This window comes from Anser anser (assembly GCF_964211835.1).
Source record: "Anser anser genome assembly, chromosome: 5".
Lineage (NCBI taxonomy): Eukaryota > Metazoa > Chordata > Aves > Anseriformes > Anatidae > Anser > Anser anser.
Window position 1 is genome coordinate 2,067,432 of NC_139725.1, and position 18,083 is coordinate 2,085,514.

Genomic DNA, 18,083 nt, shown 5'->3' on the forward strand with positions numbered 1-18,083 from the left:
TTTCCCTGCATCTCTGGAGGGAGGTGAAGAAAGATAGAAGAGAGATTTGCCAATCTACAAATATGAAAGTTGGCCATATAACAACTTAGCTACTTATCAGAATGTAGAATGTATTATGAATATACTGTCTTCTGTGTTAGAAGAGTGGGCTTGAGCTGCAAGAGCCCACAAATATAGCTAAAAAATACTGATAGCAAGGAAGTTATCACAAAAGGGGCTACATAAGCACTTTCAGTGCTTCAAATAAAGAATATCCAGAGTTCAGAATATTCCACTTTTAATTGAAGATGAAAATAGAAGTAACATTCAAAAATGTTTTAGTAGCATAGGTATTATACAAACAAGAAAATTGGCAACTACTAAGTACAAGATTATTGGCAGTCTACAGATTTTAGAGCTCACATTTTTCACAATCATCCTTAAAAAAACACACCACCGAATGAGTGGAAAAGTTTTGATACAATTACCTGTTCTGTTTGCTTCCATTTCTGCTCCAAAGCATCAAACATGACTCTACAAAGCTCCTGTACATCATGTTGCTGCCATGCTGTTAGAAATTGAAATTTATTTTAAATCAAGAGAAGTTATTTACCCAATACTAACTGTAGTCTGAGAATGCTTCCTAAAGCTATCAGTTTGTTTTTAAGTCTCTTCCAAGGTGTTTACAACGTTAATCACTATTGGGACAGCATTCAATTCCACAAGCAGTTAGCTTTCAAATTAAATTGGAAAAAAATAGGCAACCAACTTGCTCTGTGTGTATAAACAAGAATTCTGTATGTAACAATAAATAAGTATATGGAAGTGCTAACATACACCACTCTAAATTATAAAATAAAATGGTTCTGACTTATTTCATAGTGATTCTCCAGAATTCAATGAGGTGTTTTCCCCATACTCCCCATTAAGTGTAAGAACACTGGTTGTGTAATTACTCCATGGAAAAATTAACAGGTTATGGAGAAAAATTATACTATGTGCAAAAGAGTTTGATTTCATGGAATTCTCAATATTATTTTCTAGTTCACTGGAATACATGCATTTGACACTCATGATTCAAAACAGATGCAAGTTTCTCCTGAAGAGATACCTTTTTTTTTTTTTTAAAGAAACAGTTAACATTTACAACTGCAATGACAGCTTAGTTACGAAACTAAGGTATTTTACTTTAACGGCTTAAACCCCTCAGATATTTATTTAAAAACAAAACAAATCACAACCAAGCAACAACTTAGGCCATTTTGCTTCCATCTGAAGTGGATTCTAATAACCATTTTTAATTATTTAGATATTTTTCCCCACCAACAGCACGTTAGGCCCCTAAGAGGCAATTACTGAAGTAAATCACACAAGCTTAATAGCTGCATATTACCTTCACTGCTATCCCATCCAAAACTCCGTGTAACATCTGTTGTTTCAATTGCTCTTTTTTTGCTGGTCTGCAGTAAAACAAACAGCCTTTGAAGCTGGTATGGGATACTTGTCACGGGATCCTCTTCAGATTCTTCAAATTCCCATCTATTTGCAACATTAGATATTTAACAATTAACAATGACTTGAAAATATTACTCAAAAAGACATTTAAATCAGCGCTTATGCATTTCAAGAGGTCTGCCAGATTAGATGTCAACTGAAGCTCTGTTATTGGGAGAAAGTCAAAATAATTCTCCTTAAACAAAATTGCTTTCCATTTCTTCAGTGAATGACAATGCTATTCATTAAATGTACAAACGTAAAACGAACAAGTAAAATACTTTTGAAGCCATTCACTGCACAAATACAGACATGAACTCCAATTAGTATCACACTCCTTTTGAAGTTGGATCTTTTCAAGATGTGGAGAATTCTTTAAAAAGCTTGTCTATGCCACACCAATAATATTCTAGTATTTCAGCAAAATCTGATGGTGTTAAGCAGGTAACATACACTAGCCTATCCAGTTTGATATCAAGTATTAAAAGAAATCTTCTTCCTTTCCCCTCAGGATAACTTCTCTACTCACTTTCCTGCATTCTTGCATGTTATCCAAACCATTCTATCCACTTTGGAATCAAGGTTTGCTATTAACATTCAGATGCATTTCAATATTCAAAAGAGAAGACGTTTAAAAGGTTTTTCTACCACAATTTATCAGGACAGATAGCATATACTATGATACTAAGATCTATTTTGATCATGTATACTCACTTATATAACGCATTTCTAAATTCAGGAGTCATGAAAAGCGTTTGTAAAAGGCTGTTCAAGTAGCAAGTCATTGCTTGATTTACTAGACCCACATAGCCTATAAATACAAAAAGAATGATATGGAAATAATGTAAAAAGATGCCACATCACATAAAATATATTGACAATAAAACAATTGTGATTATGTTTACTCAAGAACTACATCCAGCTGATGTCATTTGTACTACACAAATTGAGGCAATATTACAATTGCTTACTTCAGTAAGCTTTAAAAACACAGTTTACCCAACAGAGATATTTTCTCTGAATTACACAAAGCTACTTAAATCATCACGAATCACATTTCACAATAATAAACAATATTTAATGTTGACTTCTCCACCAATGGAGACATAGATAACACTAAACAGTTTTAATAGTTAATTTAAGTATTTTACAGAAGTCTAGAATTTGTTAATAAAAATTTTGTAAAGTAGCTTGCTTATTGCCTAGCTGTCAACTACAAAATATCCTAGTTATAATGTAATTACAATTTGTATCAGTATTGGTTTGTATTAAAGCCTAAGAGCTATAAACCGAACATCTTGAGTGCCAATGCACATACATCTTTTTAAATCTTCAACAGTAACTAGAAAAGCTACTAAAAATTAGTGGCTTTTGTTAGCTGAAAAGGGAGATATCTGTATTAACCTTACTGTCATTTTAAGACTTTCTCCAAAGTATATAACATTAATAACAGCTGATAAGCAAGCAACATATACTGAAGCATCATGTAATAAATACACTTATTCATACACTGAAGCTCTTAGTATTAAATACATCTCAGTTTCATATTAGTAATGAAAAGGCAGCTACTCCATGCAAAACAGAATTTTTCTGAAGAGGCTAACTTTGGAAGCGTATATTTTATTTATTACTCTGTACACAACTCATCTTCTTAGTTTTGTCACACACAAAAAGTTATGTGGCAGATAAACATTCCTATCTCAAAAAAATCTCGAGCAAGAATGAACTGGTGTAATATGTCAGCTTTGTATCTGCTCAAAAAAACTTAGTACCAGGAATTAGTCTTATTACTGAGCTACAACTTTATGGACACATAATAGCATATACGAAAATAAAAAGCAAATGCTAATGCATGCTGCAGGACTTGGATCAACAGCTCAGCAAATGGAATAAGAACACCTGCCTTGAACAGGAGGGTTGGACCAGGTGACCTCCAGAGGTCCCTTCCAACCTCACTATTCTAGTGCTTCCCCAGAAAAAAATTACGAGCTGAGTGCTTGTAGAGAAGACGGGTAAGAACATGAAGTAAGAATCTAGAATAGTATGAAAATTGACAGGGGCGTTTCCAAACATTTCATGCGTGTTATGTTACAAGAATTTAGCATATCTGTCAATCTTCATACACAACTAGGGAGTGCGTATCTTGATAGCAAAACAGAGCTATGACCATGAAAAATATGAGATTCCAGCAGCTTCTTTTACTCCCCCTTCTGGCAACCACTTAAACTGTGCAACATTTCCTTTGAGCCAACAGACAGGGAAGGGCTGCAACACACAGACCGTGGGAGGTGGCAGCAGCTGCTGGCTGGCTGGGCAGAGGCTGCGTTGTCCTCCCCTCTCTGCACAGCTAAGAGGGATCTCCCCTGGCACTGAGCTGCGCTCCCCTTTCCAGAGGGAGTCTCTGCTCACTGGTGAGGTGCCAGGCAGTGGACAGAAGAATCTCTTGGTAATCACAGTGGTAGCAGGGAAACCAGAACTGAGGGGCTGCAGGAGAAAGATTATAGCTAACACCTGGAGTGCAAAGATTTGGGAACAGCCCCTCTTACAAAATAGCATCAAGTACTCATTAAGCTGCAACTGAAAACACAGCTTGGGATGAGTACTTTTTGGTAATACAGTCACAACTTCTCAGCCACGGACACAGCAGTGGATTAATACAGAAACGGAGGGTCCCTGACAGTATGAATTGCACTCGCAATAGATATGGATGAGACAGAGCTCTTCTGCTTCCATAATGTAAGGATGTCATAGAAAATGTGATGGAAAATGCATCAGCATGGTGGTTCCCCCTCCCCTCCCCCCCCAATAAATTGGGGTTTCTTTTGAAAATCCTGAAGATGCTGCTATTTCAAAGTATACTAAAATAATAACAAATTAATAATGCCTTTACAAGAGAGAACATTATACCTGTGTCTGATTTGCTCAGGACTGAAGAATATGAATAGCTTTGACTGACATAATCACTGGTACAGCCAACAGAGCCTTCTCTTGGAAGTGGGCCTATAAATCTGTCTTGCACACAGTCATCTGTTGTACCTGATTCCTCCTAAAACATAAATGCAATTATTTTATGCAAAAATTAAACTTTTTTTTTAACTGAAGTACCTAGAAATTTTATTTCTCTCACAGCTAAGAAATCAATTTAATATACCATACATTTTTTACTTTTAACACAGCAGATTTACAGTTGTTTGTGTAACATTCAGTTCTGCCCTCCAAATTCCCAGCTCCTTCAGAAAGCATTGTTTGTGCTAGTGGAAGGAAATACCCTTTACAATACTGTATAATCAAATAAAGTATTCTAATGCATACAACAAGCAAGCTTGCAATTTATCATCTCCTATGTCTCAAGTTTATGATACTAAAATGCAAAATAGAATTTTTGTTCCTTTTTTTTTGGTATGAAAACTACAATTCAGTACTCCTTCAAAATCATCCTCAAATTCTGACCTTGGGTTTTATTTTATTTTTTTTTCTTTTCCAGATGATGAAGTCCATAAAAGGCTAAGTAGGCCTTATGCTGACATAAGAGCTGAGTAATAAACCTCCATATATCACCGGTCTACCTGATCCCCAATTTAAATAAACTGTACCTATGTTTATCTTTTACTACATCACATATTTGAGGAACAGCAATTTTCCAATATTTTGTTACAGCAGACAATTGCTTGCAGAAACACTGATCACTTTTTTATTTTTAAATAAGGTAAAATTGGAAGCAGATAATTCTGCTGTTGATACAGCACTACCTTTTCTGAAAATTCCATGAGTGGCCTAACATTGCTTTCAAACAATCACAGGAAAAGGAACAAGTATAATTAAACCTGTATTATTAAGACTTATCTGTAAACATGTCAGATTAATTATATAATCTTACAAAATTATCCATAGCAAAGCATTACATAAATACTTGACAAGTATGAATAAAAAGTAACAATAAATCATTACTAGTGGAATTGGTCTTAATTCAGGATAAACCTAGAAGCATAACATAGCAATCTAAAAGCCTGTTGAGGTTCCTGAGGTAATAGCTTATCAAATTGGGCTATATGTTTCATATTTCATTTTCTGACATTATGACAAGAGCAATACACATAGCATACATCTATCGTCCCAGCACTATAGCTTATGTAGCTGAGTGAAGATTTTACATACCGATGTTATATGAGGTTGCTCACCATCTTTGTCTGTCAAATGTAGAAAATTCTTCTTCCCTGGCTCAAAACCAGCATCAAGAATAGTTTTGTCACTGTTCTGATCTATCGGAGTCTGTTAAAAAAAATAAAGCGCTTTATTTTTTTAAACAGATTTATATGCAATTAACAGATTCTGTCCAAGTACATTGCTTGAAGTAGCTTCTAGCACACTAAGACAAGATGAAACAAAACATACTCATTAACACTGGAAGAACTTGGGGGCAGTTTAAAAGACAGTTTAAACTAAGTATTATAGTACAGTTTAATACTCAGAAAATGGACAATCTATTCAGGAGCCAAGACATTGGCCTGCAAAATTCCTGCAGAACAGTAAATCCTACAAAGCCTACATGCACTTTGTTTTAAAAAATTAAGTTCAGCAAGCACACGCATGTCTTGAAATAAGCTATTTCTTAAAAAAAATCTTCTAAAGTCTTCTAAATGCATCTCTGAGAATCATATTAACCAAAAACAACACTGATTTACAATAAAGCACAGAAATAACAGTCTTTTTTTGGTACAATACATTCAGACAGGTATAAGAAACACGGAAAGTTTCTCAAGACCACAGGAAACTGAGAAAGGGGGTTAATTATCATAGGAACTATTACTGAAAATACATACTGAAAATGAAAACTAGCATTAAATCTGAAGGATATTAAGCTTTGTTTACTGATTAAGTATGTGTATCAATTAAAAGCACATTTTGAGATTAAAATGTAGATACAGAACAGTAACGTTTAGCCAAATCAAAATAGCAGTGTCAGCCTGCTCTGGTGCACATACTGCAAGTTTTTGTTAGGATTAATGAAAAAAATTTAACTATGAAATACGCACTAGGCAATATGGCTAACATTTTTTCTGTAACGTGAAGCCTCAAATGTTTGTTATTAACAGGAAATAAAAAGCACTTTTGCCATACCGTATCAGTTACATTATCTCCATTTCCCCACACTAAATCAAAGGTTCCATTCACATAGCCCACTTTTGAAGCCACATCTTCAAACAGCTTTTTAAGCAGAGTGGAAGCTGGAAGGTTCAAAGTAACACGTTCATTCACTGTCTTTGAATTTGTGGTATCTTGTATTATACACAGCACTCTGGGCTCCTCAGCAGCACTTTCCACCTAAAATGACAGCAGGCAACAATTCATTGAGTAAAGCTAACAACAATTCAGATCTTAAATGAAAAATCAAAACAAGATTTCACCAATAAAATGTATTATATTTTATGACCTAAGGATCCTAGAGGACTTAGTTCTCTTATGTCTGCTTTCATAAATAAAGAACCCTTAACTTTTGGAAAACCTATGTCAAAATATGCTTCATTTTCACAGAACAAGAAAGAATCTGGATGGGTGGATCAATACATGGTGAAATAAACTGCTCAAGTTCAACACACAATTTTAGCCTTTAAGCAGACAGAAGATTGTCGAATCAGGAAGAGACTTTCAAATCATCACTTCAAGCTCCTTTAGCTTTGACATGGTCCTAAATGCTGTTGAGATAGAAATATACCTTTTATCATTTCTCGAAATGCAAATCATATCTCCAAGCTTCCAAATAATCTTGGAAGCTATCCATTAAAACAAAAAGTCTCTTCATCAAGCCACCATCAATTTTCTTTTACCACATCCACTGCTGGGTGAGTCGCAGAAGAAATTCTTCTGCTTAAACACAGTAAGAAAATTAACATTGAGCAATGGCAACTAGGTAGTTCTCAAAGCACAGCAAAGTAAAGAAATCTAAACCAGCAACTTCAATATATTTGAACTCAGAAAAGTAATCTTGAGTGAAGAATGCAATGGAATAGAGGTAAAATTTTATAAGCCAAGAAAATAGCATTTTCCTAACACTTTCCATCACTGAAAAAAAAAACAGGAAGTCAAAGATCTGATGAAATACAATCAATCATCTCAGTTATCTAAAGGACTTGCACTTCTAAAACAGGGAATAACTAATATTTAGGTACAGGTCACACAAGAAAGCATGAGGTCAGTAAAAGGAAGAATTGGTCCCCAAGGAGTCAGCCTTTTCAACTTGTGACACAGAAAGTATTAGTAATGCATGTCAGACCACCCAAATCTCACTTCATGGCTAAATAGCACACCATCAAGACAAGAAAGGCAAACAGATACATGCAGCACTATCGCCACTTTCAGTGGATAAAACATTAATATACAGCAAGAACTGTGTTCATGCTAAAACCATCAGCCATGTCAAACATCTAGAGAATAAACCACTACAAAGAGCTAAACAACTTTAATGTTCCTTATATTTCTACATAATCAAACTCAACACAGATGACCAAAGTGGTACAGTCCCTTATGAAAGGTCTTAAATACCGAACCTCTTAATTTAAGAGGAACAAGCATTTTAGCTGATCCCTCTGTTCTCCACAATTTCAAGATCAGCCAACAGTCTTCATGCAACTCAAAAATGAAACATTAGGTAATGGCAGCATCTATTCCTAGCACCAGGAGGAAAAAGTTGATAGAGACAGGCAAATACAGCCACTTCTTCCCTATCCTAATCCAGATTGTGTTAGCTTGCTTTAGACTGATTTTTCTTAATTTAAAGCCCAACTTCCCTTAAGAATTTAAAGTACAATAAGTTTATCAAGGATACTGAAGATTTCAACACAGAACATTAGCTGCATGCTTAAAAATATGCAATGTACCACTTCCAGCAAATCTGCAACTTGTCAGCTTCATACATAACCTTGACTGCAGAATGCAAGGTTTATGAACTACTTTCCAAGAAGACATACAAAACTACCCCTGAAACATTAGCTACACATTAAGGAAACATAGTTCAAGAGTAAAAGCAGCTTTGATACATGTAGACTAAAGTTAAACTTCACTAGTGATTACTCCTCAGAATGTGTTCTTTCCTTTATGTTTTCCAGCACAGAGCACCCCCCCCCCTTTTTTTGATCAAACAATAGGCATACAATTTGAATCTTTCACGGTATGGTTATGAAAGAGAAATTTATGGCCCAGTTCAGTAGTCCGCTTTCCTGATTCTTCTGGAGAAGATCATCAGGAGCAAAAAACCAATAAACTCATAAAAGCACCTCCCATTCCAGCCTACAGACCTTGGCTTGCTCTGGGTCCAACAGGGCAGAGCTTAGAGGCATCTGGTACTACTCATACAGCTCCATCTAGAAAAAAATATGTTAACTCTAGTTTTAATAGCTCACCACATTAATTATGTACTGACCCTACATGAGTACAGCAGGAATAGATGTTCTCCATTTGAGATTCAATTTCTTTTTGTTCTGCCTTCTCATAACCAACACCACCATTCCCTTTCCCTCTGCAGAAGATACCTATATTCATAGGTATCATTCATATATTCATTCAAATCCTCCTACTCAAGCTTTCTCCACTGCTTTTGATAATAAATCAGCTCTGACTCATACAGAAAATAATTACACTCATAGTATCTGACGGATGGAAAACTCCATAAAGGAAATAAATTATAGAAGATTACAGAAGATTTGCTGGTTGGGTTGCTGGATGTTCCACGCCAGACAAATCCTCTCTTCCTCATTCAGACATAATTCTGACAGACTGAACTGGTTTAACTCAGGGATAGCATAGCAAAAGATATTAAGCCATCATTTGAGTTTTCACTGTTTCAGGCTCACAGTAAATAGGTGAAGCAAAGACAACCTCAGTGCAACTCTGTTCATATCTAACTTTGACATACACCATCTGAACTATCAGACTACGCAAACATCTTATTTGGGGCTTCTTAACAATAAAAATACTGTAAAAGGCAATACTGGCCAGTGATCAACCTCTGAACTACTCTGCCAGACCATTATCAAATCAATTCCACAGGGTAAACAAGAAACCCGATTTTTATCACGACATAATTTGGTATCCAATAACAGCTACACAATCATATTTTTTTGATAAAAAACTAGCAGGCTACAGAAACACAATGTAAAAGCATATGAACATAACAGCAGAAGCTTCAAACTGAGTAAGACTGCATTTAATATGTTCATAATCTTGGTATTCAAGAACATGCACAAGAATTCAACAGCTCATGCTCCGGCTTAGAATGTTCATTTCTCAGCTCATGCTTAGAAATAAGTGCTACAGCATCATGCTGTTACTATATATCTTAGTTATTTAATAAAGTTGATTTCATCTGTCTACCTGTGAAAACTTCTTCTTCATTTCAGCAAAGATACTCTGTCTGCAACTCCAAAACATATCCTACAGTATATAAAAACAAAATTAACAAGTCATAATTCTTTAAAATAGTAACTGTTTTTTTTTTTTCCATGAAATCAGTTTTATAGTGTAAGTAAAAGAATTACTAAATTCCAAACCACCACTTGCAGAGTAACTTGAAAAGGAACACCCTCCAACCATTTTAACAACAGAACAAGTTCTCTATTAACATGTTAACATTTAAATCATTACCGAGTCATCACAAAATGTTAGTAAGTTGGGATGTAACCACAGACTACATTTCATAAAGTAAAAAAAGCAAGTGTAAAAAAACAATTCAGGAAGTAAATTCATACTATAAATTCCTTTGTTATATTAAAAAGGCCCTCCAGAGGTAAACATTTTACCTGAAATGGCTCTAGTGCAAGATTAGCATATAATCCTGTAATTCAGTTTGGTATTGCATTTATAAATTACAAAGGTAGCCAGTTCCATATGAAGCTGTTCCTTCATGGCTCAATTATTTTCTCTAGGAAAGTTTGTATTAGTATGAACCCATTTTGAAGCATTCAACTGGAGATAATAAAGGGGTGAAATTACTGACTTCCCTTATTCCTGAAGCTCTTAAAGAAGAGTTTTCCGTAGTATCTATCACACCACCAAAATGCACCAATAAGCATTATAATCTGTTTTCCAACTACAGACATCAAATTAATTAATCTGAAGCACTGATTTTTTTATTTTTCCATAAAAGAAGAGAAAATGAAGAAATTTGTAAGTATGCATGACAGTAGCTTAGTAACTTAAGTTGCAGACCCTCCACTGCATAAACAGAAAAGCAAATGGCTACTTAAGGCTGCAGTTTGAGAAACCATTCTATGATTATTTTACCACAGAATTCTTCTCAAGTTAGTCTTTTGGTCAAATGGTTGGGATATTCAAAGTATGTTCTATATTATATTAAAAAATTGCAATTTCAAATGTTAACCTTCTAAAATATTAAAACACTGATAGTTTCATCCCAAGTCGCTCCATCTCCCACACGCTCCCATTTGTATAGAGGAGACGAGGTTCTGAAACCTACACGTAGGAATTTTCCGACCACGTTTTACGCCAGTCTTGGAAAACAGCTTTTATAATACTAACATGTAAACAACAAACAGGTTGGATATTTGCAGACATTCCAGAGAGCTGTTCTACATAAGCATTTTCCTCATGTACCTTACAAAAAAACATATCAAATTGGTGATCTATATGGATATATGTTGATGCAATATTGACATGCAAAAGCACAGTGGTCTTAACACTGCTTTTAGATGTGGCTTGCCATTTTTCAGCTTTGAACCACTAAGTTCATTAAAATTCCACAGCAGGCATTTTACTAGCCTTATGTGAACCAAGTGCGAGAAACATTTTGTTTTCAAACGATGGAAGACTCTCCCAAGGTTTTAACTCCTGTTCCAGTTTTTATAAAATTTTCAGAGATTGAAACTTAAAGCTAAGCTCAAACTTCATGTACACTACTTGAAGTTTTTGAATTCCATTATTGCAAACGGAGAAGAAAAAACAACAGCATGAATCAGTAAGCAAAAATTACAAATTTCAAGTCAAGAGTTTAAATAACAGATGTGCAAAGTTTGGCTGCCAAGCAAAGTTAATGGCCTATTGTGACTTAAAATGATCACTAGTTTCTAATGTCCGCGCTCTATAAATAATTCTCACAAATCATGTTACAGAGGGAACACAAAGAGATCAGTAGCAAGTAGCAATGGTAAACATGTTCACATTCACAAAATGACTTGGATGATTAAGCCTAAAGCAGCAATTCTCAAACATCATGTAGCATCAGCAACTTAAGACCATACAAAATGCATACAAGTGACTATTGTCCATCATATTACTGCTAGACAAATTTTGGAGTGTGCATTCCAAGTCTGTGTAACTGACTGGGTGCAAGCTTCCAGCAATTAAAAATATAGTTAAATTTGGTAGCTTAAGTCACAAAAAAGTAGTCTGATTTTACCTCTGAAGTATCACTACGTAGAAACATGTAGACACTACAGTTCAACTGACCAGAAGTTTCAACTTTTTCAGTGATAACAAATTATTGCAGATCTGCCCCTTGAAAAACCACAACTATATTCCAGCAGTTTGTTCACCTGCTCCAAGAGGTCCAATCCATTGAACTGGACAAGGCATATTGGCAGCGCTATGTTTTGCAGAGAACAGGAAGGCCAAAAACTTTCACACAGCAAGCAAAATCACAGAGCTAGGTTACCATCTCCAGTCTAAAAGCTCCCTTCACCTTGCACATTCTGAACTATGGATCTCAGAGCCCTTACAGCTCACAACTCACTCATCCCCCCAGCTGGGCTAGTCATGTTCCATGCTTTAGCCAGCCCTGCAAAACTCTTCTTTAAAGGCCAGTTTCTCTGATACAGCCAGGTAAGCAGGTACATCCTCCTGGAAAGCAATAAAGTGGCTAAAAAATATCTTTGGAATGAGCAAATCATCAAACAGAAGTCCTCCACCACTTCTGACATTGCTGCAATTACTAACCTACAAAAGAAAACAGAAATCTGACACGTACTCGACTGCATTTTGGAGGAAAAAAGCAACTGTTTGAAAGAGAGTTTACTGAGTTAACTCTGTCAGAGCATCATGAGCTGTTACTCAACACAGGTACCTCTGCAGCTGTATTGTAGTTAATTAGTGAAAAGAAGCACCTAGAATTCATTATGAATGTCTGAACCAAAAAATATTTTTATAAGAAAGCATTTTACAGTACAGTTGTGGTAAAAAAATACACTTTTTCTAAACACTAATATAATGAGCAGAATCATTCTGAGCTCTTAACTTGATGCATCTCGTCCTACAACTTCTTCTGAAGCAAAAAAAACTTTTAGACCTTCCTTTTTGCTAGGAACAGGAAGGAGACGGGAAAATGAGAAGGAAAACTACCAAGTGGATTAAAAAATCTTGGAAGTGATACAATTGTTTTAATTTGAAATAAACATGTTTTTAACCTCACTGTTTATCAACTTTTAATACCCATTTACCTGTGCTGGATTAAAAGTTCCAAGTAACTTCTCCACCCCCACAATTACACTTAGAGATTTCAAAGGCATAGCGCAAGGAGATCTGCAGAATCACAGAATATCCTGAGTTGGAAGGGACCCATAAGGATCATCGAGTCCAACTCCTGGCACCACACAGGTCTACCCAAAATTTTAGACCATGTGACTAAGTGCACAGTCCAAACGCTTCTTAAACTCCAACACGCTTGGTGCAGTGCCTAATTCCCTGAGGAGCCTGTTTCAGTGTGCGACAACCCTCTCCAATTAGAATTTACAAAAATACTTTAGAAAGTTGTCAATAGAGTCAAAATATTAGGCTCAAAATCCACACAGGCTGGCCCAATTACGTCCCCCATTACGAAGCTTTAAGTCTAATTTCAACCTTGTGAACCTGGTGCTAACTCTAATGTCACAAACTGCTCCACTATTTCAACTCAAACATTTGCAGCACTAGATCCTTGGTTATATTGTTCCTCTCTGCTTCAACCTATAGCATTAAGCTATGTTTTCATCTCATGGCTTTTGATATACTTTAAAAATAATTAAATCAATACCTAAATGAGATACCTAAAATCACTCCAATTACACAATAATCATGATACACTTATGCAGTAATACGAACATATATTTTGGAAACTCAATATGTAAGACTGATGAATTTACAATGCACTAAAAACACTCCACACGTTTGAGGCAGCTTGAAGACTCTGAACGCAGCAATGCATCAGCTATACAAGGAGTTAAGGCTTGAATAGCTTCAACTGCTGCCAGAAGCAGCAGTCTTGCTCCCACCTGCTTACTTCTACCCCCACTATGTCCCCTTCCTTGTGCTGGTATAAATGGTCATGCACCTACATGTTAAGCTACCTCAGAATAACTAATGCTTCTTAAAATTAATCATTTCTGGTTAGTTTTTCATAGAACCATTCAGGTTGGAAAAGACCTCTAAAATCATCTAATCCAACCTTTAATCTAGCCCTGCCACGTCCACCACTAAACCCTGTCACTAAGCACTATATCAACACGCTTTTTGAAGGGATGGTGACTCAACTACTTTTCTGGGTAGTCTGTTCCAATACTTCCCAACCCTTCCAGTGAAGAATTTTTTTCCTAATGTCCAACCAAAACCTCCCCCTTTTCAGTAGGTTAGCTTTAATCTGAGTCAGTCTTCTAGTTTCTTAACTGAATGCTTAATTCTCCTTGAAAAGCATCAAGCGATATACCAGTACCACGGAGTAATAGTAGCATTTTAAATATGCATATTACATATAGTATACTTAAATTACTAAATACCAAAACCACCTGAAAGCACTGCAACTGTGGGTTTTTTTTTTGTTTTTGTTTTTGTTTTTTTTTAACCTGAAGACTGAAATTACACCCTCCATCCTTTGGTATGAGTCTCTGTAAACGTCAGTGCTGCTTTACAGGAAAAGATGAATATCTCCCCCTTCTGCTTTGAATGGCCTGGAAAAGCAAGAAGTGTCATTACTGCAGCAACCACATTGCTTTCACCCTCACCCTGTGTCTTCCAGCCTGCTGTAGATAGAAGATAACTGCTGGAAAGCATGGAAGAAGGCTGGAGCCATAATAGAGACTGATGGCCCTGGCCAGATGAACACCAAGAATGCTTTTCTCTGGTGGATGACCTGATGCAGACAGAAGAGGAATGCCACGGATTTCTGTAGCAGGGTCACTACATTCTTGTTTGTTTTGGAAAATAAGTTTATGTTTTCCTCTCTTCTGTCTCATGTAGATTTTGGACCGATTAGTTGTTTTCAAAGACCAACTCCACAGAAATGCTTCTCTAGTAACAAAGCTTAAATTAAAAAAGTTACTGTTTGTTCCCTCATTGAAGCAGAGCTTGCTTATAAACAGTCATTCATGGAATGGCCAAATTACTATTTTCTATATACGCTTCCAAGTCTAACATAACTTTCTGAACATGTCCAAAAACACACAGTCTTAAAAATATTGTGTTATTAGGCTAGCAATTACCTTTGATAGTTTGTTCCTACTTTTGTGGATTACTCATTCATTTGTAAAAAGCATTTATAAAAGTAGAAATGACAACCAGAAAAAGTTGGTATGGGGCCAGAGTAGTACATTTACCCAGGGTGTTTAAAGCACCCTGAAGGATACAGAGGACATGTCTGATGACAGCTGAATTAAGGTCAAAACCTTTGTTTTTCCTGTATTACAAAGGCTACACTCTAAGTTCTGTATTTTAAAAGACTTTATAAATATATCGTTTTTAAGAACATGTTAAAGAACCACCTGTCTTTTTACTCTTACACTCTACTGGTCCTTTAAATCTGGTAAATTAAAGGTGATTCAAGATTAATTACTTCTCTTAAAAATTAGATGCAGCAACTGTCAATAAAGAAAGATGACAAATGTTTCCTCGTCACCCTACAGTTTTGACACAAAAACAAGAATGAAAAGAACAGATAATCAATGGATAAAGAACACATCTTCCATAATAACAGATCAAGTTTTAACATCTAAACCAGTTAAACACTGGACATTTTGATAACTTCACTCTTGAATCATTTAATTTCTAGTATTTTGTATCCAGACTAAAACAATGAGAATTAAATGTAAATGAAGTTTTACATACTTGCAAACCGTCTGCCAGCCTCTATACATCCCTTACAGTACAAACTTCATATTTGGATCTGAAACAGCCTCATCTTTCTACTGCTTCCGTTTGTTTACATCCTGTCTGCACCTCACTTTATCACCACGCTCATTTGTCTTCAAAAAATTCTGAAAAATCCAAGAACACCGTGAGATACATATTACACTTTTATCCATCGTATTGTAATCACATCATTTGTTTCCTGTGTAGAGTCCCAAAAACAGTGGGTATGCTTTCACACTTGCTCACCATTCCATAAAGCCCAGGCATACCACAGACTTTATTGAAACATTTTGCTACCATGCCAATAATCTAAAGGACATTTTTCTGGATTAAGATTTACAAATACAATGTTAGCATGAAAACAAATCAGAGTGAGGGGAAAGATGGATTTTTCTGTTTGGGTAATTTTGAAATGTAATTTGCTTTACTACAAAATTACTGGAAAATATGCATACAATTATTATTTTTTGGGGGGGGGGAGGTGGGGGGGAGGGACAACGGACAGACAGACATTTGAGATTAAAAGACAGGAATCCATAGTTAATTTTTAATTCTTTCTGTCAATCTGCTGCTGGTGAAGAGGAGAATCTGGAATAGCAAGGTGGACCAGCACAGATTCCTTGCGCAGTTGTCTAGCAGTATGACATGGAACAGTTACAGTTAAGAACATAAGCACCCATGAAGCCTGGCCATAAACTGAATCTGCTACCAGTACCACAAAGGATTGCAGGGAGAACATGGAACACTAAAGCAGAATAACTCCACAGAAAGCATACCTATGACTATGTACAAGGAAGAACCTAGATGTTTTCTCCATATAGTAATCTAATCTATCAAAATATTTTACTATAAACAAGAGAGGTACTACCATTAAGTTTTACCTGCTTTATTTTTTCTCTAATTTCAGTCATTATTACTGATCTCAACATAATACTTATACAAATCAGTAAGCTAGTCTGCCTTGAGTTCCTTTAGCTCCTGCAATATTGCACCAGACTTCTTCAAAAATGCAACAAAGCTCAAAGTGAATCTGTTTTCAGACATAATCTACAGTGAAAACTTTCACGGTATATCAAATACATTTCTTACACATCTTCTAAAGCTAAAATTCACTAATCCTACAGAATTCATACATGTCACCTCATTTACTTGAAAGGCATCTTATTGAGAAGACACACTTAACATTCAGGTTCTGCTCCAACACCACTCCTTTTGCCATGCAACAATGTCCTTAGCAACTCAATATGCCCTTTCTAAAGGGTTCTGGTTGTGCACCTAGAGAGGAATTTACCTCAGATGAAGCATTCTGAGGAACTAGGGTACAATAAGGAATGCTTAACTATTTTACATAACTGCTCATCTAAAAATCTACTGTCATTTTTCAGAAGCACCCAAAGTAGCCTTACGGCCACACAAAGAGAGCAGTCACAATCCTCACAGGCTGAATTCAATCAAGTGATTTTTACCAGTTTTATCCCTTAATTCTCTGAGAACAAAGACGCATCCTTTTTAGAAGTTATTTCAAGTGCCAGTGCTGAGCAACATCATTTGTTTGACGCAAGCTCACTGCTTGCCAAACACTGCAAAAACATGAACAAAGAATATACTACACACTTTCACAGTGGCTAAAACTGTGATCAAGTTGGACACCCTTCTACCTGAAAGCTTACGAGAAAAGTTTAAAGGTATCAATACTTCAGTTATACTGCAACTGCAGTGTTTTGAGAATATTGTTTTATTCAAGACAAGAAAAATACAGTAAAATGCTAAATATGGTATGCTTTCAGGTGAACTGCTTATTCATTTTCAAAAGGGTAAAGTGTAAAATACCAGCTTTAAGTGTTTGCAAAAGGAACCAAAGACATTTTCGAACTGAATAAAAAGGCTGAACATGTAACTCAATCGCTCAGTTTTCCAGCAACATATCTTTCACGCTTAAATTTCTTATATAAACCCCAAAATATTTTCAAATATGGATAAAAAAGCTGGATATATGAGTAACTACACATATTTTGGGCACTACTGTATCCATTAAAACATACTGGGAGAAAGGTTTAAAATAAGACTTTCTTTCACAATTTAATTCAGACAAGACCAAAACCTATAAGTCAAAGGTAACAAAGTCAAAGTGCAGGTCTACTTAAGTTCCTTATGTTAATAACAATATACTCTATCAGCAAAAGGAAGTTGAATGACTTATCATTGTCATTTATCAATGATACTTCCTATCCCACTTATCAATTTGTGGGATAAGAAGATTCTTATTTTAAATAAAATGATCTACACTGATCTAAATCCACAGGTACTTCAGTTTTAAAAACAGAAAAACAGAATTATTGGACTTAACCTATTTAAGAATGACAACTAACAAAGCGTTTAAAGTTTTTTTCTTGTATACTGAAATTCTGAGCTGAAGACGGTTTAGAATTTCATACTGACAGACATTTATTCTCTGCCCCCACATAATTACTTCACAGCTCAGAAGAAAGTCTATTACTTGTTTGATG

The 18,083-nt window shown here is 35.6% G+C and overlaps 1 protein-coding gene across 6 annotated transcripts in view; it reads right to left on the reverse strand.

Annotated features, from left to right (window-relative positions):
• USP47 (ubiquitin specific peptidase 47) overlaps window positions 1-18,083 on the reverse strand; it is a 51,627-nt gene that overhangs the window by 28,927 nt on the left and 4,617 nt on the right. For 2 of the 6 annotated variants that reach the window (XM_083839920.1, XM_083839924.1), the window contains exons 2-8: window positions 9,841-9,900; window positions 6,592-6,795; window positions 5,629-5,742; window positions 4,381-4,519; window positions 2,188-2,284; window positions 1,373-1,518; window positions 468-547 (exon numbers count right to left, since the gene is read on the reverse strand). In XM_083839920.1, coding sequence (XP_083696046.1) covers window positions 468-547; window positions 1,373-1,518; window positions 2,188-2,284; window positions 4,381-4,519; window positions 5,629-5,742; window positions 6,592-6,795; window positions 9,841-9,900 — 840 coding nt within the window. Of the gene's footprint in view, window positions 1-467; window positions 548-1,372; window positions 1,519-2,187; window positions 2,285-4,380; window positions 4,520-5,628; window positions 5,743-6,591; window positions 6,796-9,840; window positions 9,901-15,552; window positions 15,702-18,083 lie in introns of all 6 variants that reach the window. The other 4 variants (XM_083839922.1, XM_083839923.1, XM_083839921.1 and 1 more) reach the window with 3 other exon arrangements.